The sequence below is a fragment of the Thermobia domestica genome, chromosome 9 (genome assembly GCF_964235325.1).
Source record: "Thermobia domestica chromosome 9, izTheDome1.hap1.1, whole genome shotgun sequence".
In the NCBI taxonomy this organism is placed as follows: domain Eukaryota; kingdom Metazoa; phylum Arthropoda; class Insecta; order Zygentoma; family Lepismatidae; genus Thermobia; species Thermobia domestica.
This window is the reverse complement of record NC_137462.1, coordinates 240,300,073-240,324,655: the sequence shown is the minus strand read 5'-3', so window position 1 is coordinate 240,324,655 and position 24,583 is coordinate 240,300,073. Positions and strand designations below refer to the sequence as shown.

Sequence of the window (24,583 nt, the reverse complement as noted above, 5' to 3'; positions counted from 1 at the left end):
CCCAGTACTTTTCACAAGGAACATAGAATAGGCGACATTTCTGATCTTCCAGCTTCTATACACAATTGCGAAACGTACGAGCTCAGACTATTTCTTTTCACACTAAATGATTAAATATGAAAGTTTTATTCAAACCTGAGTGCGGATATGTTCTTTTGTATTGCATGTTGTAGATCTGGGTTGGACCCATATAGAGCTACATCGGTTAACCATGGAAGCTAAAATGACAATGTGGGTATGGGGAAGATCTGGGTGGGAGATCCCACCCACATCGGTAAACCAGATGTGACCATATAATTTTTACAGATTTAACACCAGATGGATATGTCAACATATCAGATTTGAATAGGGCCATGTACTGCATCTCTGGCGCACGCTACATGCTTGCCTACCATTTTGGATTCAAGTTATGTTTTTCTAATGAAAATAGAAGAAAATGACATCGGATACATCAGACATTTTTTCAAAATGTCACTGGTGCAAGTAGTTTTGCCGCACTTCTATCTATGGCGGATCCAAGAGGGCGGTCGGACATTTAGCGTGTTTCAGAGATGCAGTATTTAGACTAAACAAAACAGTATATAATAAAAACATTTTCAGATTGAAGTATTCACATTTTTATTTTTTTTAAATAATTAAAATAAAATTTACACAAAACATATTCCCTAACTTTTTTTTTTTCGTGAACTTCACTCATTGCATAGAGGTATATATTGTACAATTGTTTTGCTGTTTCCAACATAACGAATGGAAATAAATACTTTTAAACACGTAACTTATTATCATTAATATAGAAACAACATAAAAAATGAGTGAATCTTCTCTTGCATCAACTTAATAGTTACCAAACGTTGACACTGTCTTCACCATTTTATTTCATTCCATATGAAGAGTTCGCAGGAAGGACTATGAAGGGCACGTTTTAAAATGCTCAGAAAATTCTTTCTCAGCACCAAAATGTATAATTAAGATGGTGAAAACACGTCGTAATTCGCTCACGTGTACATTCGCGAGTGGACTACGCCCTATTTTCACCAACTATTTTGCATCTTTTGGTGTGGAGAAAATATTTTTTGAGCATATTCAAAATGTGACCTTCACTGTTCTTAACGCGTACTCTTCATATACATCATTGTTTCCTTCCACTGAAGAAGGAACCAGCTCTTGTTCCGCAACGTGTGGAAACTATTTAGTTTATTCAAAAAAGGGTTCACTGATAAGTGGCCATTTTCCTGACCCTTATGTCAATATATCATATGTATAATAAAATTAAACACGTAAAAATCATATACACTCTACGTCAACGAAAGCCACTGTAAATAAATTTATTTCAAACATCGAATTTTTCCGCTACACATCCCGACTAGGGAAACTAATATATAATCAAAGAAACTATGCAGATAATATTTATCTTTCTACTTAACCTGAAATAATTTAGAGAAAATTTAGGAAGTTCTTTTCTTCTGTAAATTATTAGTTTCCCATAAATTTTAACTTCTCAAAAGTTTTTTTTTTTTTAAATCCCACTGTAAAATATCCGTTAATTCGCACACTGGTCTGTAGTGTGGACTCATCCCTTACACTTACACAGACAGCACGGAAGTTCGGAAAGCTCATTATATTCAGTAAAATATGGATGCCACTATAAAGTTTTAATTTGGATAGGTTCTTTGCAGTAAAATACAACATAAAACTTATAAAAATGTATCACTAGGAAATATTTCTGCAAATTAGCGAACTGAAAGTTACTGTGATAAATTAAAAAAAAAAAAAAACTATTAATAACGGTTACTTTCATGAAGTTTATAATTCTCTTGTACTTTAACATATTATTGTCTACTATTTTATTTACAATAAGACATTTCGTTCATATAAGTTTGTTTATATCAGACACGCTGCTGAGGGTTGATCACAACTAGCCGCGGGACCGATCACCCCACGGCTTTCCCTTCGGGGTGACTCTGCAAGGTGAATTCAAGTGGTCCTTGGACTCTTGCGGGTTCCCCGCGGAACGACTGTGCATCTTCCCCTAAGTCTTGAGCCTGTTCTCTTCTCCGATTACATCTGTAGCCATCCCAATCTCGCGAACCACTTAAGACTTTCCCAATCCGTCGGACAATGTCGCTAGTTTGTATATCAGGAAATCGGAGTTGTACTGCTCCTGAAGAAGAAAAAATTGTAAAAACTCAATGCAATAATACTGTATCACCAGAAGGGACTACACATTTAAATAGCAAATGTCATCATTGAGAAATAACAGATTAATTTTGAAGTTACATAAATAAAATTCGAACGAAAATATAACTTTCTCCTAAAATACAAAGAAACCTTTTATACATTGCACAAAAAACATCCATTGTACGCATGAGCGCATTATTACGTGCCCGAAAGGCTAATCTAACAGGACATTGTCGTTCGGTGTCAAACAGAGGAAGTAGGGAGTGGAAAACGATATGTGGATGGCTCAGAATATCCACTCGTTTCAAGTCAAAAATTAAAAATTTACTTGCACGGTGCGATTAACAGAAAATTACAACTTCTTTCAGAGGCAAAAACAAGGAAAGCAATGATTTTATTTACCTGCAAATAACAGCGTTACCAATGCCCTAAAATGTCTACAAATGCCAAAAAACTCTAATTTTCTTAGTTTCATTTTTCTAGATTAACACATATTGGTCTCTGAACCCTCGATATATGACAGAAAAAAAATCTCCAAACACGAACTGCAGTAATAGAAACTGATGAATGAATATGACAAGGAACGCGTATAGCATAGCAGATACGGATCCATATGAAAGGAGAGTATCTAACGTATTATTGAATTATGTTTTGTCCTCTAGAATGACCTTTTACTCTGATGGTGATTCAAAATTTTTTTCATATTCCTGTAGTAAAATGATCACAACGAACAATAACACTTCCAGTTCCCTTACTACATATTGTTAAGGAATTCGATTCGATCCGAAGAGGAACTTGTCCTCGTAACTCTGGTATTGTTTGGGAGATATTACCGCAAGCTTTACTTTTACTAGGATAATGCGAGAATGGCACCTAAACAAAGGATTTCACTGGTAGTAATCCCCCTCCAAGATTCCTAAAAATATATACTAAAAAACGCCATACATCCGAAAGATGAAATTAGACTCTAGTATATATATATAACAAAATTCTTTAGGAACTCAGATCCTACACAGGCGAATCAGCGACACCATCGCGAATGGGGCTTTTCCTCAGTCTCATCCGTAAACGGCAGAATGCTAGGACCTAAAATTATTAGGGGCCCCGAACTACATCGTGGCGTGAATCTAGTGCACATATCTTGAAGTGAGGTCACTTTACTACCTGTTTAAACCATTCCATATTCGTCGCACGACAAAAATCGAAGGATAAATGTGTTGTTTCGACTTCATTAGACTTTTGTACGACGCATAGAAATTATATTTACAGTAAAACTTCTAACGGACATCTCAAAATAACGGACAGTTTTCAATTTCCTGGCAGAAATACATTGGGTGCAATGTGAAAATTACTTCTGAATAGCTGACATTCTCAATAACGGACGCGGATACTGAAAACTATTCCCCAGCGTCTATGTAGAACTTCCAACTAACGGACAGCCTGAAATAAAACTTTGTTATTTTCTTGAATTTCAAGCAATAATAGGCAGGATCGTTAATGTACCGCGCATTGTTGGATGTGATAATTGAACGCAAATGTCTCCATTTATTTGTTTTCGACATGCATTTAGTTTAGTATCCATTTTCAGCAAAAGTTTATTTAATCTTTGTCTGTTTGCCTTGCTGCAAGTTGTTAATTTCGAAGAGAAAGAGTATTTTGTCCGAACATAATACCATAGGAAAAAAAAAAAAAACACTGTATTAGCTCATTATTAAACAGAAAGACATTTTGCCTACGTTATGTTGCTTATACGAGTAGTACGTTAAGTTTATACTGTAGATTTTTTTAAAAATAATTCTTCTGTCAGTGTCGTTCGATCCCTAATCGTAATCAAATGCACAGGAACAGGCTGATTTAAATCATTGTATAACCATGTCGTACGTCGACATGCTGAGATCGAGAATTGCTGAGATCGTATTGCCCGTTTGTCTTACAAGTTCGCTTCCTGCAAAACCGTGACATCATCATAGTCACTGATTCCGCTTACCAAGGTGGAGATGGGTGCTAGAGAACTTCAAAGAAAGTATCCAGGACTTCCCGAATTCCCGAAAAGTGAAGGGACTTCTCAATTATTTGCAAAGCGAAGGCTTGGAGAATCCATGCACCTGTGGAAGTTGCCCTTAAACACTTAATTTTTATGAGAACCCGCGGATGGTTGGAAAGGTTGTAGAAGATGGTACCGGTATTGCCAAACAAGGCATAACTGTAGACATGTCTACGACACGAGGAAACCGTAAACCATCCTACCTTATGATTTTGTTGTTGAAACACGAAGGTGCTATACAGTGAAAGCAAGATTTTCGAACTAGTATTGGATTGCATTATTATTGGTAGTAGTAGTAGTAGTATTTAAGATCCAATATGGACACCTAAATTATAAGTCCTAAGAATTCACAGTCCAAACTGCTAACGCTAGAGAAATAGTTGATTCGATTTTATTTTATTTGAAACTGCATTATTAAGAATACGGCACAATCAGCTTTAGATTAAAAAATAAATAAAATACATAAAAATAAAAAATACGTCATCTCCAATCCAGTTTGGCTGATGTACACTCATGTCCAAAATTATTGTCGCATGTCTATAAATGTTGTTGTAGGAATATAATTTGATAACGCATTCGCCCGGTATTTCTTATAATGCTAGTATGTGTATAATCGGCAAAGACATGTATGTGGCAAACTTCATGTCAAAAGAGCATTAAATAAGAACAATAAAACGAAAATAAAACTTTCTTGTCCATTTAGCAACATTTTGTTTTACTCATTCTAATTTTCGTATTTGTAATTTGTTTCCTGTGAAATTTACCTCAAATATACGTTTTCCGATTATACACATAGTATTAAAAGTACCCTGCAAAATCATTATCAAATTATATTCTTACAAGAAGACAGTTATAGATATGCGACAATTATTTTGGACATGAGTGTACATGTACGCAGCAATATATTATAGGCTCATGACATATCTCATAAAAGAAGTCATACCTGTTCTATATAAAAATGTATGTTAAAAGAATGTGCATTGCGTGCGAAAGGACTCTTCAAAGGCACCGAAAAGCCGAAGTGTAAGTCATTGTTGGCTTACCATCACCTTGTAAAATTAATTTTGTATGCATTGCTGAATTTTGAAACATGCATTTTTGCAATAGAACACCAACGACTTCCTTTATGAGATATGAAGCTGCACTCTCTACGTTGGTTGGACAGTGTTTGAATTTTAGGCTTCTGAAATTTATTTTCCCACGCTTTCGACGGCCTGCATCTCCCAACCTATTGATCGGTATGCACATGTCACAAAGCATTTTCTTGTTTCCATGTCAGGTACCCACCCCTACATTGTTTGGTACGCATTAATTTAACAACCTGTACATCCGAAAAAGCATCTGGCCACACGAGATCTATTTTTAAAGAATAAAAGTTTTCTTTTTAAACAATACCTGAAGGATATTTACAAATACTTCGTGTCAATACGAACTTAAGAATACCACTCACCAATTTTGAAGCCATCTCTCTGTCTTAAATCTTCTTCTAAATTATGAACCACAGACAAACTGCGTAAAGGGAGCTTGTCAGCTAGCAGGTTTGCATTTTCTATAGATTGCAAAGCTTCTTTACCACTACAGGGAACTTGGTGCAGCTCATATATTTTGGCTTCCATTTTATCAACTTTACATTTGAGATGTTTCATATCTAGCTGGATTCTCTGCAGTAACTGGAATATTTTTTCAACGGCTGAAATATCAAAAGAAAGAAAAAAATACTAAATTAATACAAGACCAAGGAGGCAATGGTACAAATTGTTTGAAATATTTTTTATTCTACCTTAAGATCGTGTGTGCCGCAACTACCATTAACAAAAGTCATCTAGGTTCTGACCGGCACATATCTCATATTGACCCTGAAGTCGATACCCACAGCAACATACGGGATGAATTTTAAATCACATATTGATAAAGCTTCATAATTAATGCATAAGCAGTTTTATTTTTATTTTTTTTTAAGTCTATTGCAAGAAAATTACTAATTGCTGTTTGAGGGCTTTCCTAATCATTACACCACATTCGGGTCAATTTTATATGTCTGTAGAGCATTTCAAGTGTCCTAATGGAATAAAATAGCCTGCTCGTGTCAATATCTAGGCATTCTACCGTCTTCTGCTGAGAAAGGTTACTGCAAAAACTCCTGTTGCGAGAGAATGCAGTTACATTTGATATTTCAACTTTCAAATTAATGTAGTATAAGAATGATATGCTCCAATGTTTCTCTGCAGAACCTCCGTATATGGAACAATGTCTAAATATCGATACTAGCAGAGTAACGGTTTCAAATGGGGTGCGAGGAATGCTTAACATTCAAAGAACGTTGATCGCGTCTCTGTGGTGTGACAATTATGACACCTGAACGGAATTTGCCTAATTTGGGTTCGTTTGAATCTCAGCCAGAGCAACAATAAAAACTTAAGTGTGTGTTGGTAAGCAAGCGAAGAAACCAGAAGCGCCACGAGAGGGCATATCGGTGTGTCGACTTGTCTGCTACCTGCCAATTTTGTCTGCTACCTGCGCACAGGAAGTAAGAAAAAACAAATGACTAACAAGACGCTGTTTTGTACAAAAATATAATTTTTTCTGTTTCATGGTACAAACTTTATATCGTCAACCCGTCGGTTTAGCATTCAAAAGGTTGGGAGTTTAATCGCTCCTAACATACGCTTGCCCACAAGCCTCCTCTAATATGGAACAGAATAGTTCCAAAGCAACCATTCCAACAGGATGCGCTGCAAAACAAAATGTGATAAAACTAGAATTACAGATTATATGTTCTGAATTTTAAAGCCAAGAAGTACTTCCATTACGAAAGGAACGCCGGATCTAGAAATACTTTCGGAGATCTTAAACACTAAAGGTTTCACTGTAAAAAGTAAATCTTAGTATGATATATATGTTTTAAAATGTAATTAGTACGAAATTTATATTAGTTACACAAAAATCTATTTTTGAGGAAGAGAAGGGTTCGGACCCCCCCCCCCTTCCTTCGCACGGCTTGGAACATAACAATTTCAATTTCCAAGCATAAGTTTTACCATAATTTCGTTTTTCATTAACAAACATTGGTGATAATCTCGGAGACTACTAGGTCAAGGCGGCCACACTAAGTGGTCGGAGAATATCGATGCATTGACTACGTGCTGCCACACTCTCGAGCTAGCAGGGTTCAAAATGTCTCTAAAGAAGCAATATAGTCTTCATTTTGTTTGGTTATTTAATAATGACGACACACGTAAGTAAGCTTAGCAATACAGTTTAATCTTTGGATACTTACTACTGCCAATTCCTAAACGAGCTGATGTGAAGGTACTGTCTGTATCTGCACATGAAGTAGTGGCAACTGACAACGCTGACATTCTGCATGGAGTTTGGATTTGGGAGTGGGATGGTAAAGGTCCATTTGGACTTTTACGATGTGATGCAGACGAGCAACCTCCGTTTGAATTGTGCACCATAGATGATACGTTTACCTCCGCAATTCCTCCTATAGATACTCCAAGCGACTCTGAAAGCAAGTGATGAAATTATACAAACATCCAGTTTTTACTAGACTGTTAGGTACACAATAAGCAGGTGACAACTTATGGTTTTAAAAGCATGTTTAAAATGTTACAATGATTACATCCAGTATTCTATCTGTAGGGGGATGGCTGGAACTTTCTCCTCTCTGTTTCTCGAAATACCTCTCAACCTTGGATATGGTGGAAATAAACCCCACTTTTTTGAGCTATTGATGAATTTATCCCCCTCTCCGGAAATCGCAGAAATCATACACTGATTACATTAACTCACAACGTTAAAAGATACTAACGCTGTTTATCTGCTTGTTTGATCTTGTCCTAAATAGACTCCATATCATAATTAAATGAATATTTAATGTGTACGTTATTTTTTCATTTATTTATTTATTGATGTATACTCATAATAGAGCCAATTTAACGACACAGTTTGCATTACGAGCCCGGTTTTTCTGTAGTTAACAATCATGAGAAGATAGCATTTATCCGATAAAAGGCGAAAGTATTAACAACCTCGTTAAAAAAAAGAAGAAAAACAACTAGCAAGCCTTTCATAGAAATAAATTACTTGAGACTAGATCTGAGTCTGAATGATTTGTTACGTAAGACTTGCTTGAACATAGCAAGTAGCCAATTTTGGACGCCAAATTGAAAAACTTGTTTATAAAAATAAACAAACTAGACATCTTATTTTTAGTTGTTAGGGCTTCTCACTCCAAGCTTGTTGTACACAGCGACATACTCGTAATCACCGCACACACACATTAAACCATCATTACCGTCCTGTTTTTCAGTTAAACAATCATCAACGTTGGTTTCATGGATTGAATGCACACACACATTTTCGTCTACTGGAACACGGGTAACAACAGGTGCATTAATTATCCTACGTACTTTTTCCTCTATCACAAGTTCATTTAACAGACGTTTTGTCCTCCTTTTAAGAGTTTTAGATAACGACGATCTGTTACCCGACATAATGGATCCTAAAGACGAAAGATAAAACATTACGTAAGACATAGTCGACCGTAAAGACGAAATTCTTTATACTAATTACTATCATTGGAACATAAATTAATGACATAGGGAAATAAATGCGACGCAAGCCTAAAAAAAAGTTAAAATGTGGTTTAACTGAGCATCTAGTGACGGGTATATAGCTCTTGCTGCAGTGAAATCATAACCGCGTCCAAACTGACCCCCCCCCCAAAAAAAAAATAGAACTCGAATCCTTGATCACGCACACAAAATGCCAAATGCTATTTACTGTACTTACTCAGGAGACTTGAACAAAGAAAACCTACAATTTATGACCAAGGTCGGGTGTTCAGTTGACATGTAGTTAACGTCAAAGTGCAGTTCTCATTAATGTTCACTGTCCTTTAAGACCTTTATTGGCCGAGCGACAGGGTTGGCAAAAACCATGTTTTTTATTGAAAAAAAAAGTTTGTTTTGTTTAAACCACGATTTTTTGATTTAAATAATTTGCTCTATATATTCATATCATATATGGACAGAAATATGTTTGTTTCGCCTTGATGTTATTATGCAACAGCCGGGTTATGCTAGAAGGGGTCACATAAGCTTAAAGCGGAATAAAAACTGCTTCTCGAGTTACATCCGAGATAAATTGTCCTCCATTTGAACTCGGAACCAGGACTAATTGGCCACAAATGCGATACGTCTGCCGACTCACTCACGAAGGAACCCTGATAAAAATACGTTGTACTGATCTTTACATGCTTCTTAATATAACTGTCAAGAATCATTTCAGAAGGACAAAAAGATAAACAGTTGCACAAGTGAAACCATTATACAGAATTAAATATGGACAATTTCAAAGTACTACGGAGTACAGAAGATCTAATTTAGTTCCAGTTAGTTAACAACGACTTTTATTGGTCCAAATTAAAGAAATACGACGACTTAATTTGCATATCAGTAAGAAAAGTAAATAAAGATCAGGGTTTGAAAAAACCAGGGATTTTCTGAAAAAGCCCAACCCACCATGGCCCATATGGGTTTTTTCCGGTTTTATTGGTTTTTTTCAGGTTTAATTGGGTTTTATCAAAATATTTCAATGTCTTTGGGGTAAAAGTGTTAAAATATGATTTATATTTCAAGATTATCATTGTCACAACTTGCAACAATTTTCTATTCACTGCTGTTTTGAAAAAAATGGCCGCCATTTTGAAATTTTACGTTGGATCATCGCCAAAATATTGTAGTAGAACCGTAGGTTCTTGAAGGATTTAAAGAAAGTACGTAGGATCTTTTCGCGGCAAATCCCAGATAGAGAAAGCCGTATTTATTGTTGAAAAAATAAAAGTATTAATTACAAGATTCACATATCCAAGATTTCATAGAATAAAATAATGATATATATATATATAGTAAAAGATTATATTTTGAAGTGATGTTTTGAAGTATGTTAAGATTTAGAATTTCCAAAAAGACTTCAGGACGAAGAGTTAAATTTCTAGTTGAATTAATCGAAAGAATTAAGACTAAACAGCCAGCCAGTAAGAACCGTAGTTCTTAAAATATAAGTATATGCTCTGGGTGGATGAGAAAAAGAGTCTTCTTCGGATGAATTCTCGCGGTAGTTACGCGTCTATGATTTTAACACTGAATAATCTATCTGTGAATTTTCACAGTTTATATATTTAACATTAATCTTGTTGTTCTCGCCTTTGGTGTTAAGAGATTTCAAAAAGGAAACATTTAATCTCTCATGTGAGTGTCTTATCATTGAACTTCAAAACATCACGTACACATAGTCATAGTCATCCATTTGTTCATACATTAATAATACTTCTGGAACCAAGTATTGACTTTGAGTACATAAGATAGTTAACAGAACAGAAAAACAAAACTTTGAAGCTGACAAATTATCGATGTTAACTCAAGAAGTCATGATCATGTGCCTTAAGTAAACAAAAACGGCAACTAGAGAATTATCTACGAAAAGCAAATACAACGTGGATAGCTGAAAGATTATCTATAGCAGTTTAGTTCGAAGTCAACCTCAAGCAATGATTTCATCTTTAAGTCTTATCAGTTTAAAACCAAAAGTTCATTCTTTTAGAATCACTTAAATGAAAAGGAAAAATATACTTGCAATTATATCCGAAACTAAAATATACAATATTAAAAGAAAAAAAAATAAAAATATACTCCTGGTACAGCCATATATTACACTTCCCCCCTTATCGAAAACAAAATTTTATATCGTAAAATTTTGTTTTAAGTTACTCTCTGCTTATCTAATTTTGTTTCTAGGACTTGGTACTTTTCTGTTCGTGAGAGGAATTTCTTCTGATTCAGTTACCTCCAATGAATTTGCTATTTTACTCATTATAACCACCTTATCAGCAACATCGTCTCGTTGTTGAATCTTATTTACAATAGTGGGCTTAAAACATATCTGTCTGCAACATGTATCATCTTTGTACCATTTGTAAAATAACTTCAAACATCCGCATCTTTTACAGCAACAACAAATTACAATAATAATAACTATTGCAGCACAGACATACGCAATAATAGATAAATTTGATACAGTATTAGTATGATTAAGTTTCCATTCTTCTTCAGATATTTGCTGTTGAATTTCATCAACCTTGTGACTTGCATATTTCAAGTCTTGGACAGTATTAATTACATGTTTGAAAGGTAAATCTATGGTTATATCTGAAAATGGAACTTTCTCACTCAATACTTCACAACAATCTAAAGAGAGGTTAAATTGAGGAATTACATCTTTGTGGGAAACATTAACTGACAGAATACTTTGGGATTGGATTAAAGTACGAATACCATATGCTTTACAACCATTGTCTAAGTGAATTTTGCCAGATCCTTTCAAATTGACATCATAAGGTTCTTGTGATTTACAAACAATTGTTAGTTTTTCATTTTCTGGAGCGATATACAACCAATTATTATTACCTATAGGAACTAGCATTAGTTCTGTTAACTGTACAATTCTTTGATTGCAATCATTAGGTATATTTCGAACATATTGAAGCAGTTTAGCTTCACAATCTTCATGCAAATGTGTCGAAAGAATAGGGAAGTTTTGTTTACAAATAAACCAATCATCTCTTAAAATTTTACATTTTTGAAACTCTATTTCACTTATTTTAAAATAGTGTTGTTTCGTGCTATCCATAAGTAACATTTCCTTTTCTGGCTGAATAAAAATGTATTTATCAGTTTCGTCTACTTTAAACGGAAATGGCATTACCTTATAAGTGAAATATTTCATATTTTCCGTGAGGGGTAATCGAATGACATAACCTAATATACCATCATTAATAAAGACATCTAAAGAAAGAAGTTTCAAAAGTAAATACCCATATGAAACGCTAAGGGGAATGGGTAATGATACACCATTATTTAAGTCAACTTGACTAATTTTAAAATGTTGAAGTATCTGAAATGGGGTTATTATGTGTGGTTGTAATATTCCATGTTGAGCATTTAGGATAGCTCGTAGGACTATATCATACTGTGCTTTCAGATCTCTACACAATTGATCTAATTTTTGAATGTGATCATTTAAGGCTACCTTTAGTTTTAAATTTAGAAATTCTTTATTTAACTGAGAAGCACGTTTATTCAGCTCATTCTTTAATAGTTCTATATTTTTACTTAATAACTCTTCATTATTTTCTACAGCATATAAAGTATTATTAATTGAATGTAATGTCGATTTGACCACTACCATTTGTTCTTTGCTCAGCTTCAGAAAATCTTTCTGATCAGTTACTAATTTATGAATCTGCTGTGTGTAATAATCAGCATCATGACTATCCAAAGTCCCAAATAGTACCTTTGAAATTTCACCTACAAAATTGAATATTCCTCGTTTATTTCTATAAGAGTCACTTGTGACTTTTGTAGTTTGATCTATGATTTTACGTAACTCTTGAATTCCTTGTAGTTTTTGAAGAATTTGATTCCCATTTATGTTATCACAACTTGTTTTGTTGGCTTGTACCATATTTAAATTACATATGTGTTTTGTGACAGAAAAATACTTATTAATTACATTATAATTAAAATCTAACATAGACAGATTCACAAACACAACCAGTCGCCATTCTACATTGTATATTTGTGTGAAACCCAAATTATTATAATATAGTCCAGGTGAATCATGGAATTTTTCCACTTCAACGCCAAGGAAAGCAAATCCCAACGGGAGAGAAATAGCCAAAAGCAGAAAGAGTAAGTGAACCATACCTGAAAGAGGTATGTTATGATATTAGAACTTCTCAATAGTATAGTTTTAGTCTATTCGCATGCACAGTTGTTACCTTTCCTCCTCTTTTAATCTGACAATTTACACCTTTTGTGTTAATGACTGTATAGGGACCTACCCAATAAGAAGTTAGTTTCTTCGAACGTCCACGACGTACGGATTCATCAAAAAGTAAAACTTCATCACCAGGTTTGAAAAGAAATTCATTGCTATCTTGATCATAATATTTTTTGTTCTTTTCCTTGGATATCTGCAACTTTAATTTGGCTAGTTGATGAATTTCTTGCAGTTTCTGCTTTAACTCTTTGACATAGTCGTCGTAGTTATACAGAGGTTCAAGGGGTTTCTTTTGGAGAATGCCTGGAATATTAGCTTTCTTACCAAACAACAACTCATGAGGTTGAAAATTTGTACTTGTGTGAGGAGTTGTGTTATATACAAAAAGAGCATAAGGAATATAGGTGTCCCAATCTCATTGGTTTTCAGACACAAAATGTCGTAAAAATTCTTTCAGTGAACGATGAAAACGTTCTAGACTACCGTTTGATTGTGGGTGATAGCTAGAGGTATTTATCTTTTCAATTTGCAAAATTTTACATACTCTTTTCATGATATCTGACATGAAATTACTCCCTTGGTCTGTAAGAATTATCTGTGGAATACCGTATTTTAAAACTATATTTTCTACGAAAGCTCTGGCTATTGTATCAGCATCTTGTTGTGGTAGAGGGACTGCAAATGTATATTTCGAAAGTTCTTCTTGGACTGTTAACAAATACTTGTTACCTTTGTCTGTTGTTGTTAGGGGCCCTACAACGTCTAAACATACCTTTTCTAAAGTGGTACTAGGTGTAGTTGTAATTTCGAGAGGCATTTTTACTTTAGAGCAAATTTTGTTTCGTTGACAACTGTCACAGACGCGAATGAATTGTTCTATGTCTTCTCTTAACTTTGGCCAAAGAGATATTTCTAAATCATTTAATTTCATGTATTCTTTTACTTTTTCGTACGTACGACAAACACCTTGATGGCCTCCTATTGCAATTTCGTGAAATTCTTTTAATATGTGTCTTTTGGTATCTTCGTCTAAAAGGTTTCTATCTGTTACATCTGCTTCTAATGCATACATTCTACTTAGAGCATCTGCATTTGTATTCCTTTTTCCTTGTTTGTACACGATTTCATAATCTAGCTCTTCTAATTGAATTCTCCATCTAATTAATCTAGAGGTGGGATCCTTTACCGAAAAAACCCAAGTAAGTGGTTTACAATCCGTGACAAATGTTACTTTTCTGCCTAGAATGTAAGGTTTGTAAATTTTGGAAGCCCAAATAATCGCAAGTAATTCCTTTTCAGTTGCACTGTACCGAGTTTCCGCTTGATTCAATTTTCTACTTGAGTAAGCAATAGGTTTATCTTTTCCTATTTCACCTTGACTTAAAATAGCTCCAATGGCGTTGAGGCTAGCATCTGTGGTTACTATGAACGGTTTTGAAAAATCTGGGTATTCTAAAACAGGAGCTTGAGTTAGTTTTTCTTTCAAAGTTTCAAAAGCAAGTTGGTGATTAGCAGACCATTGAAATTCTGCGTCTTGTTTCAGGAGAGAGGTTAGAGAATATGCGATTTTGGCGTAATCTGGAATATGTCTTCTATAGTATCCTGTCAAGCCTAAAAATCCTTTTACTTGTTTCTTATCCTTGGGGACTGGAAATTCCATGACTTTTGAGATAAGCCGGGGATCTGGCTTCACTCCGTCAGCTGTAATGACATGGCCTAAATAAACTACTTCTGGTCTAAAGAATTCTGATTTGTCTGGTTGTAATTGCAAATTATTTTCTCTAAATCTTTGAAAAATCTCTCGGAGTTGTTTTTCATGTTTTTCTAGCGTGTCAGAATATATTACGCAATCATCCAAAAAAATGAAACATGAAGTACCTTGTAATCCTGATAGAACTGTATTCATCAAATATTGAAATGACGATGGAGCGTTTTTTAGCCCAAAAGGCATTCTAAGATAATGAAAATGACCTTTGTCTGTTGAAAAGGCAGTTTTCGGTCTGTCTTCTTCCTTAACTAACACCTGATTATAACCAGACGCAAGGTCTAAAGTGCTGAAGTGTTTGGCTTTTCCTAAACGGTCCAAAATGTCTACAATGTTTGGGAGCGGAAAACAATACCCAATAGTCAGATTATTTAAATTTCGAAAATCAATTACCACACGATATTTCTTTTTCCCGGAAGCATCCATCTTTTTTGGAACAACTAACATGGGAGAATTGAAAGGACTCGTAGAAGGGGTAATGATTTCATTTTCTAACATTTGTTCTACTTGTTTGTTGACCTCTTCGCGATAAATTTCTGGCAATCGGTAATTCTTTTGGTTTACGATACTACCTTGAAATTCTGGTTTGAAAGGAATAGAGTGTTCAATAGCTGCTGTTGCAGTAAGTTTATCTCCAGGGAGATAAAATATATCATTATAGTCTATACAGAGCTGCCAAATTATTTCTTTCTCTTTTGAATCTAAATGTTCTAGTCTGACAAGAGATTTTAGTAGTTCTAATCTTTCACTAATACTACTATTGTTACTATTGTTTTTATCCTGTTTTATGTGAGCAACTAAAGTTTCGTCGACTTCCACAAATTCTTCTAATTCGACTGGAGCAACTTCAATAACCTTTTCTTCGTCATTTATATTCATTAAACAACTAATGCATTTATTATCTTTGGCTACAGTGAGGCTCTCCGCAAGAAAAATCCCTTCTCCTAAGGATTGTTTTGAAACTATCCCTACGCCATTATTCTTTGCTGGAATTTCAACTAATAGTTGACAGCGACCTGGAATAGTATATTTCGTACTACTTGTTTCAAATGATATGATGCATTCATGTTTCTCTAAGAAATCTCTACCTATTATTCCTGAATAGGAACTAGGTAATAATTTATCTACTACATGGAACAAAGCCGGAATAGATTTCTTATCAATTTCTAAATTTAAAGTTAAAGAACCACATGAAAATAAAGGGGAACCTGATATACCCTTGATTTTCGTAACTTTACTATGATCAATTTTATTCACTAATTCAGGAGACAGAATGTCTTTATGAATGCATGTAATGTCTGATCCTGTATCTATCAAAAAATGTTTAGTACTTGGTCCTAATTCTTTTATTTGTACTTCAAGACTACCTGGAGGTTTTTCTTCACAGCCCTTTTTCAGAGGAGGAAAGTAAACAGACTGCTGATTTACTCCCGTCGACCGTTTCCCGCATTCATTTTGATACACTTATTTTGATTCATACTTTTCTCTGTACCTTGTCCCTGTCTTCCTTCAGAAAGACACTTCGACCCACAGCTGTGGCCGGAACAACAATACTCGTACTTACTAGTAGAGTCTTCATGCATCTCCTGTGCATGGCAACACATATGGGATCCCTCTAAACTTTGGCTAGCACTATACCGCACATTTTTGTTTTGTGTGCCTTTACTATGTTTTAGTCTACAATTGGCCTCAATGTGCCCAGGCTTCTTGCAAAAATAACAAGAAATGTTTTTCTTAAATTTCCTACTACCTTGTGATTGTGAGTTCTTCCCTTTCTCAGTTCTATCCTTATTAGACAATTGGTTAGATTCCTGTTCCAAACAAATTTCTACAGCCCCACCAAAATTTAAAGTGTCACTGTCTTTACTGCGAGCTATCATTTGAATTTTGTCGTCTGAAAGACCTTGTATGAAGGATGCTTTAGCTAAATGCTGAATTAGCTCTACGGCTCCTGGAACATGGTTTTCGTGTAATATTCTTACCGCTGCTTCTTTTAACTGACTCTGCAGGGAATCGATGCGTGAACCCCAATCTGCGATACTCTCGGTTTTGTTCTGCCTGGCACTAAACAATGAACAAGCGTAAAAATCGATAGTTCTCCTAATCGAATAATTTTCTTGTAATACTTCTTTTACTTCGGCCCAAGTTCCAGTGGCACTTCTAACTAACAACTTTGACTTTGCGTCACCAATAATACGTGCTTTCACAAATTTCAATAACTTACTATGTTGGGACGGTTGAACTAGAGAAAAAGCTGCATCGCAGTTATCTATAAACTCAGGAAGAGCACGTTTGTCTCCATTGAATGGGTTATGTATTAACTTTAAAGCTTCCGAAATGGAACAATAATCTGTTTCCGAATCGGCGTTACTGTTTGTTTGCGAATGTGCCATGTTTTACAGAAGTTTATGTAGTTATCAATTTACCTTACTAATCCTACAGACAAAAGTATTATTTAGCTTAAGATAACCTTATAATCCTTTCGGACACTCCCTTCTATCGAAGAACGTACAAAAGCGCGTGTACTGAAGTGGGTTTCCTTCTTCGTAAAGAACGCGTATTAATATTCTTTTGTCCTACTCTTAATAACTTGTATTTCTGGCCACGGAAAAACAGTTATTCACACTTGAATTCTTCCAACTGAATCTCACAAGAAACCTAAGAAATTGTTTTGTACTCACTGTTTGTTGTGGAACTGTAAGTGCTGGGTAGATTGCCGCTAAGCGTGCTGCAACAGATGCTGGTCTCCGCTGAGAGATGAAATCTAGTTGTCCTGGGTACCCTTTGTTAGTTCTCTCCGCTGCAAAACCGGGGTCTTGATTGTCTTCCTGTATACTGGCAACAAACTGTCACATGGGGTGTTCACAAAATGTCTCTGCTTGGCAGGATTCGGTTCTTGCTGTCCCTCAGGTTGCGCCTGCAACCTGGCACTCCGTAGTAAGAAAATTGAAACTTCACACTTCGAAAAATTGTTAAAATGTTGGCTGCTATTTTTCTTCGTCCTGGCTTACATAGCCACCCAGATGCATATATATAATGAAAACCCGTATTTTCTTTTTCTTTTGAAGAAAGACTCAATTTCAATATAAAAATTGCAGAGACTGAGATTTACTACTCTCAGTTCCGCCAAAAATTTTTTGAAGTTTCCTGGTATGATGGGTTAGTTTGAGATCGAACTCAGGTCGATATGTTACGGCTCCGCGAATTCCATCGCTGCCACCAATTTATCTGTAGTAGAACCGTAGGTTCTTGAAGGATTTAAAGAAAGTACGTAGGATCTTTTCGCGGCAAATCCCAGATAGAGAAAGCCGTATTTATTGTTGAAAAAATAAAAGTATTAATTACAAGATTCACATATCCAAGATTTCATAGAATAAAATAATGATATATATATATATAGTAAAAGATTATATTTTGAAGTGATGTTTTGAAGTATGTTAAGATTTAGAATTTCCAAAAAGACTTCAGGACGAAGAGTTAAATTTCTAGTTGAATTAATCGAAAGAATTAAGACTAAACAGCCAGCCAGTAAGAACCGTAGTTCTTAAAATATAAGTATATGCTCTGGGTGGATGAGAAAAAGAGTCTTCTTCGGATGAATTCTCGCGGTAGTTACGCGTCTATGATTTTAACACTGAATAATCTATCTGTGAATTTTCACAGTTTATATATTTAACATTAATCTTGTTGTTCTCGCCTTTGGTGTTAAGAGATTTCAAAAAGGAAACATTTAATCTCTCATGTGAGTGTCTTATCATTGAACTTCAAAACATCACGTACACATAGTCATAGTCATCCATTTGTTCATACATTAATAATACTTCTGGAACCAAGTATTGACTTTGAGTACATAAGATAGTTAACAGAACAGAAAAACAAAACTTTGAAGCTGACAAATTATCGATGTTAACTCAAGAAGTCATGATCATGTGCCTTAAGTAAACAAAAACGGCAACTAGAGAATTATCTACGAAAAGCAAATACAACGTGGATAGCTGAAAGATTATCTATAGCAGTTTAGTTCGAAGTCAACCTCAAGCAATGATTTCATCTTTAAGTCTTATCAGTTTAAAACCAAAAGTTCATTCTTTTAGAATCACTTAAATGAAAAGGAAAAATATACTTGCAATTATATCCGAAACTAAAATATACAATATTAAAAGAAAAAAAAATAAAAATATACTCCTGGTACAGCCATATATTACAATATATACAGCTAATTCAAAGTACCTCGTGCTTCTACTCTAAAAATTTCGACTTAAAAGACCGAAAATTGCGCTTTGTAGCGTGCATACCCGCTATTTTGAAAAAAATAAATTGACTCCATTTTGAAATTTTACGTTGGTATGCCACCAAAATCTACACAGGAAATTTAGTGTGTATCGTGCTTGTACTCTAAAAATTTACACTTAAAAGATCAGAAGTGATTCCCTGCAATATGTGTGGTAAGCAGACGAACGAACAAATGCAGATTGAATCATCCCAGAAGCCTCAGTAACGTTTGCCAAATATGAACACCAAATATATTAATTTAACAGCGTAAAATAAATGATTTTTATTGTTGAAGTTAACTTTCAATACCTTGTGCGTTCAATTACAGGAATGTCACGAGCACTTGTTGCAAGAAGGATCTTTCCAGAAAATTAATTTAGGACCATTAAGAAAGATATAATCCATATTTTATAAAATAAACTAGCTTTTGGCTAGCTGCATTTCTTTCCCTATTTCAACTATTTAAAAGATAAGATTTTGTATCCCAAGAAAACTCCCATTTAAATAACAAGGGAATTTCTTCATCACCCGTTAGACCCCTAAAAATATTTAAAATATTCACTTTTGGCTATTTTCCTGTCGGTTAGTCCTGGAATGCTATAATCATGCCGGAAGGGCCTAAACATTTTGAGGTGTAGAAGACGTCCCATATAAATAACATGGGAAAGATTTTTCAGTTCCCCATAAAACCACTCTACGGTTGGAAATTTTTATTTCTGATTTTTCACTTAGGTAACGCTTACAAAAACGTACAAGCATACCGAATTTAAAGATTTTATTCCAATTCTAAGTACCGGTACCTAAAAAATGAGATTATGTTTTTTTTAAAGGCCCATTTAAATAACATTGGGAAATTCTTCATCCACTCTTTAGACCCCCTCAAAATTAAAAAATATTCACTTTTGGCAATTTTCCTGTGGGTTTGTCCCGAAAAGCTACAATGATGTCAAATTTAACCATTGTAGCCCTACAGGAAGTGCTCAATAATTTGGGGGTGTAAAATGTGTTCCATATAAAAAAACATGGGAAGGATATTTCAGTTCCCTATAAAACCACTCTAAAGTTGGATTTTTAAATTTTTACTGATTTACTTAGGTTCTGCTAAGAAAACGTACAAGCATACCGAATTTCAAGTTTTTATTCCAATTCTAAGTACCCAAAACATGAGATTATAGGTCCAAAAAAGGCCCATTTAAATAACATGGGGAAACTTTTCATCCCATCTTTAGAACCCTTAAAAATTAAAAATATTCACTTTTGGCAATTTTTCTGACCGTTAGTCCCAGAAAGCTACCATCATGCCAAATTTAATCATTGTAGCCCTACAGGAAGTGCTCAATAATTTACATCAGCTCATGTAGTTTTATATATAGTTAGGATGTTTCAGAATGTCTTAAAGGAAATTAAATATCTTACACCATAAAATAAATAGTTATATTGTTGAGGTATTCAGTTCCGATGCTTTGTGCGTTCAATTGGAGGAATTTCCCGTGAACTTCTTTCGGGACGTTTTTTTTTCCCTCCTCCCTCGAAAATGCAGCTCCCTTTACTGTACATCGAAACTTCCACTAGTACGAAAGTTCGAATTCAGCACTTAAAATAGTAAGGGGTACGTAGTTTTCGGAACTCTGAGCATCGAGTTTCTTAAATTTGACGAATTTTTACGCTTTTGTTGGTGTTGATTCTACAGAATGCTTATTTGAAGAGTACCTACAAATAACTGCAATAAACTGTTGTTGTTGGAAAACTAAATTTTATTGAAGAATACTTGTGTTACCATCAAAGGTAAGAAATAATAATAATAGTTTTACTAATGCACTACATGTTTACTGGTAGTACCGGCATCTATGGCTTTAAACGCGTCAAACGTATAAGGGACAACGTTCCTCGGCGTCGCCGAGTTGGCGAGCACACGATTCACGGAAAGTATTTTCTAAAATATAAAATTGCTTTTTTTTTCTTCCTTCAAATAGGCTATAAGCATAATCCATACATTAATTTGTTACTTAATTATCTCAAGCCAAGGTAAGGGTTTTTTATTCATTCAGTGCATTCAGAACTTGATAAAGGTCTTATGTTGAATGTTGTATACCTTAACGGGAAAGCATTCAATTCGCCCAAGGAAAGTTCAAAATCTGATAAAAATCACTTTCAATGTGATCATCTTGGTTGTATCAGTAATATATTAAGAAAAAGCTCAAAAACCCAGGTGGGTTTTTTCAGGTGGGTCCAACCCGAAAAAACCCGGTGGCTTTTTTCGGGCTGAGCCCACTTGGGCAAACCCTGATAAAGATACAAATTATTTGAGTCCACTTTGGCTCAGACTCATTTATACATAAATAGATACCAAAGATACTTCTCATTTCACTAAATGCCTCTCGTGGGGTATGTAATCCCCCCCCCCCACACACACAAAGTACGGCATTTCGATGTAATTTATCAATAGTAAACATTGAAACGAAACAATATTTAGAATTTTTCTTTGATTGTAATTACATAACAATAATACCAACTACAAAAAAAATCACAAAACAAACATTTATAAACTTATGCAAAAAAAAGTTGCTTTTGTAGCATAATCATTTTGAATAATGAATGGGGAATTTAGATCTGAATATAATACGAATAATATACGGGAGTGAAACGTGATAACCCACAAATGTGTGTTCATCAAGATTTTACAAACACTTACACTTTTACGAACATTTTTCGTTTTTTGGTTTAAACTAGTTGGTTTTTTTGAAAAAAAAAAAAAAAAAGCTGGTTTAAGCCTTGGTTTAAACCAGCCAACCCTGCCGAGCGAAGTGACGATGCCCAGAAAATGAAAACGGGGGTGCTCTAAAAATGAACAGTGACGAATTCGAATGCAACTTTAATGTATTTTTATTGGCTGAAACGAAAGGTCAATCTGGTCGCGGAAGAAAATCGGACCAGGGGGAAGGGTAAGATGGTTCTGATCGGTGCTCTGCACGAAGCCAGGTCTTTGACTCGAAGGTCTCTGGACAAGGTGAACTCATGGTGCTTGTCTTCAACGGGATGATGATGACGTCCTAAGAATGGGACTTACAGTTTATCGAGGGATCCTCAACTCTTGTGTCCCCAACCGGCAATTGAACCTGAGACTCCTTGATTCCAAGACGACGAGCTTATCCACTCATCCACAGAGGGCACAGAAGGGGGTATAATCCCCCTTCAAAAGGGGTGTATCCCGCGTGAAACTCCAGGTCCCGTCCTTGGAAGCTCAACAACTTGTTCAAAACGTTAACTTAATTCACTCACACTCAATTACTATTCAAACAAGTTTTCCCAGGGCAACGTTCTCACTTATTTGCCAAGATCAAATTCAATGACTTTTCTAAGTTTTACACGTCACTGCTCAGAACTTCCAGTTACCCCAGTACGATAGATATTTGTACTTGTGTGTAGATACATAAAAACATATCTTTATGAACAGAAACATAATACCAAGAAAAAAATAAGGTAGCGAATGTTGCATGGAAATAAAGATAGGTCTACATCAGAATATTTCACTGTACTGTTTCCTTAACTTGTTTCATGGCTGGCACATCAGCCTGTAAGTTATTTCAAAAGAGATCTGACCAACCTAGCTAGCTTTTTTTTTTGGGGGGGGGGGGCAATTCTAGTTTCTAAGTGACAATCACAGGCTAAGTAACCTACGTGTGAATCTGTATTTTCATGGCCAATTCTAGTTTTCAAATGGCGGTTACAGGCAAACCAACGTAGTGGCAGACAGAAACTAACCTAACATGACCTAACCGGCAAGACCTTATTTTGATTATTTATTTACTCATGGGAAGGACAAAAAGAAGGGATCGATCCTTCAGGTAAAACTAGGATTTGGACAGGATGTGGCCCTGGCCTTTCAAAGAACGTACTATCCCGGCATTCTCATTGTGGGGCGGAGGAAAGCCTCAGTCAGGCCTGCGCGGGATTCCAACCCACGCTCGAACTGCCAAAGTGCTGCGTGACAGGCGGATGCTCTTCCCCTACACCAACAGCTGGATTCAAGATCTTACGTTGCGCAGAACAGCGAAAGTATGCGCTCACCTAAAGTTTATTAAGTGCAAGGAGCAAAATAGTAAATTAATTTACTTAAAATGGAGTTACAAGTAATATTTATCAACACTGTGTCCCTTGTACTTAACACAAATCAGTTGTGATGCGTGTGCATCTACCACTGTTTTATACAAAGTAAAATCTTGCTGATCTTAACCTAACCTGAAACTATGCGAAAATGTGCCAATTCGGTAGTCAATAGCTCGATAGTACCTCCATTTGTCATAATCTGTCAATTTAAAGTACTTTTTAACACATTTTTTTAAAGTAGTAAATAAACTTGTTCCAATGTTTGGCCGTCTCGGCCTGAGCCTCCTCCTATGCTTGAAGACCATAAATCAAAATTATTCACGACTAAGTATAGTGATATCTACACATGTTTGCACCTGTAACAACAAAACCAGTACCAGATTTCTTGCATCGAGCGCGGACTATAAACTAGCCAAAATTTATTTGGAACAGTTTATGTGGATCTCTTTATCTATAGTCGACATCGTTCATGCAAATCAAAGATAAAATATGCATTCTATTAATGGAAGAAAAATAATTTTAATACTCACCTTCAATAATAAATACGATTTCGTCGAATTGATGGTAAAACCAAAACAAACAACAGTCATAAGTATATTTCCTGCTTTTCCCTCGCTTCGCACCGCTTGTGGCGCCATACGGTGTTATGGTTTTAAAACTGTGAACAGTTGACAAACAATCTGCGTACTCCGATCGACATCGATTCGACATAGATCGAGGCCGAATCGAAAAATTACTTTTTCAAATAATTGCCACAGAACCATCAAAATGTTAATTTCATGTGTTTCAAATGTATTCATTGTAAAAAGGAAATGTTTCCATGCTTTTTTCTTTTTGGTGGGCAAGCCTATTTATATCCCACGTGGGACCTATATCGGTAAATCAACATCGGCAAGCCCACCAAGTTCCCACGTGGGACCCATATCAGTAAATCAACCTCGGCAAGCCCACCAAGTTCCCATGTGGGACCCATATGGGAACTTGGTGGGTTATTGTGGGCCAGTTTAGATCCACGACGCCGACATTGGCCGATGTCGCACAAATATGGGTCCCACGTCGGCGTGCTACTGGGGTACATTCTTTGCACTTCACAATGATTCTAAATTACTCGTAGAGTGTATGAAATTTACATAAACGCTCCAGCTTTATTCTGCTATTAACAACCCAGTATACAAATTCATTGTTTTTATTTGCAAACTGGAAAAACTCTGGCCGGCTGTTTTCAAAACATAGACTGTTTACGGTTATATTGTTTTCGTAGTGCAATGTGGTGTTACCCGTGTTACTTTCCTGAATAATGTGGACCCAAAATTGTTGCATAAGGGGGAGAAAACAGCGTCATGAAGGAAGCAATTGGTGTGTGAAGCAGT

General features: G+C 35.4%; 1 protein-coding gene across 2 annotated transcripts; it reads right to left on the bottom strand.

The window, feature by feature from the left end:
* Nucleotides 1–601: 601 nt before the first annotated feature.
* On the bottom strand, nucleotides 602–23,997 carry LOC145660633 (uncharacterized). 2 transcript variants are annotated; one of them, XM_081725914.1, is made up of 4 exons: nucleotides 23,744–23,997; nucleotides 7,500–7,730; nucleotides 5,673–5,912; nucleotides 602–2,161 (listed from the first exon to the last, which is right to left on the bottom strand). In XM_081725914.1, exons 1-4 carry the CDS (start codon nucleotides 23,922–23,924, stop codon nucleotides 1,932–1,934), a joined length of 882 nt encoding a protein of 293 aa, XP_081582040.1. In that variant the 5' UTR covers nucleotides 23,925–23,997; the 3' UTR covers nucleotides 602–1,931. The 2 variants fall into 2 exon arrangements, with proteins under 2 accessions (XP_081582040.1, XP_081582042.1); XM_081725916.1 differs by lacking the exon at nucleotides 23,744–23,997 and adding an exon at nucleotides 17,516–17,780.
* Nucleotides 23,998–24,583: the final 586 nt, after the last annotated feature.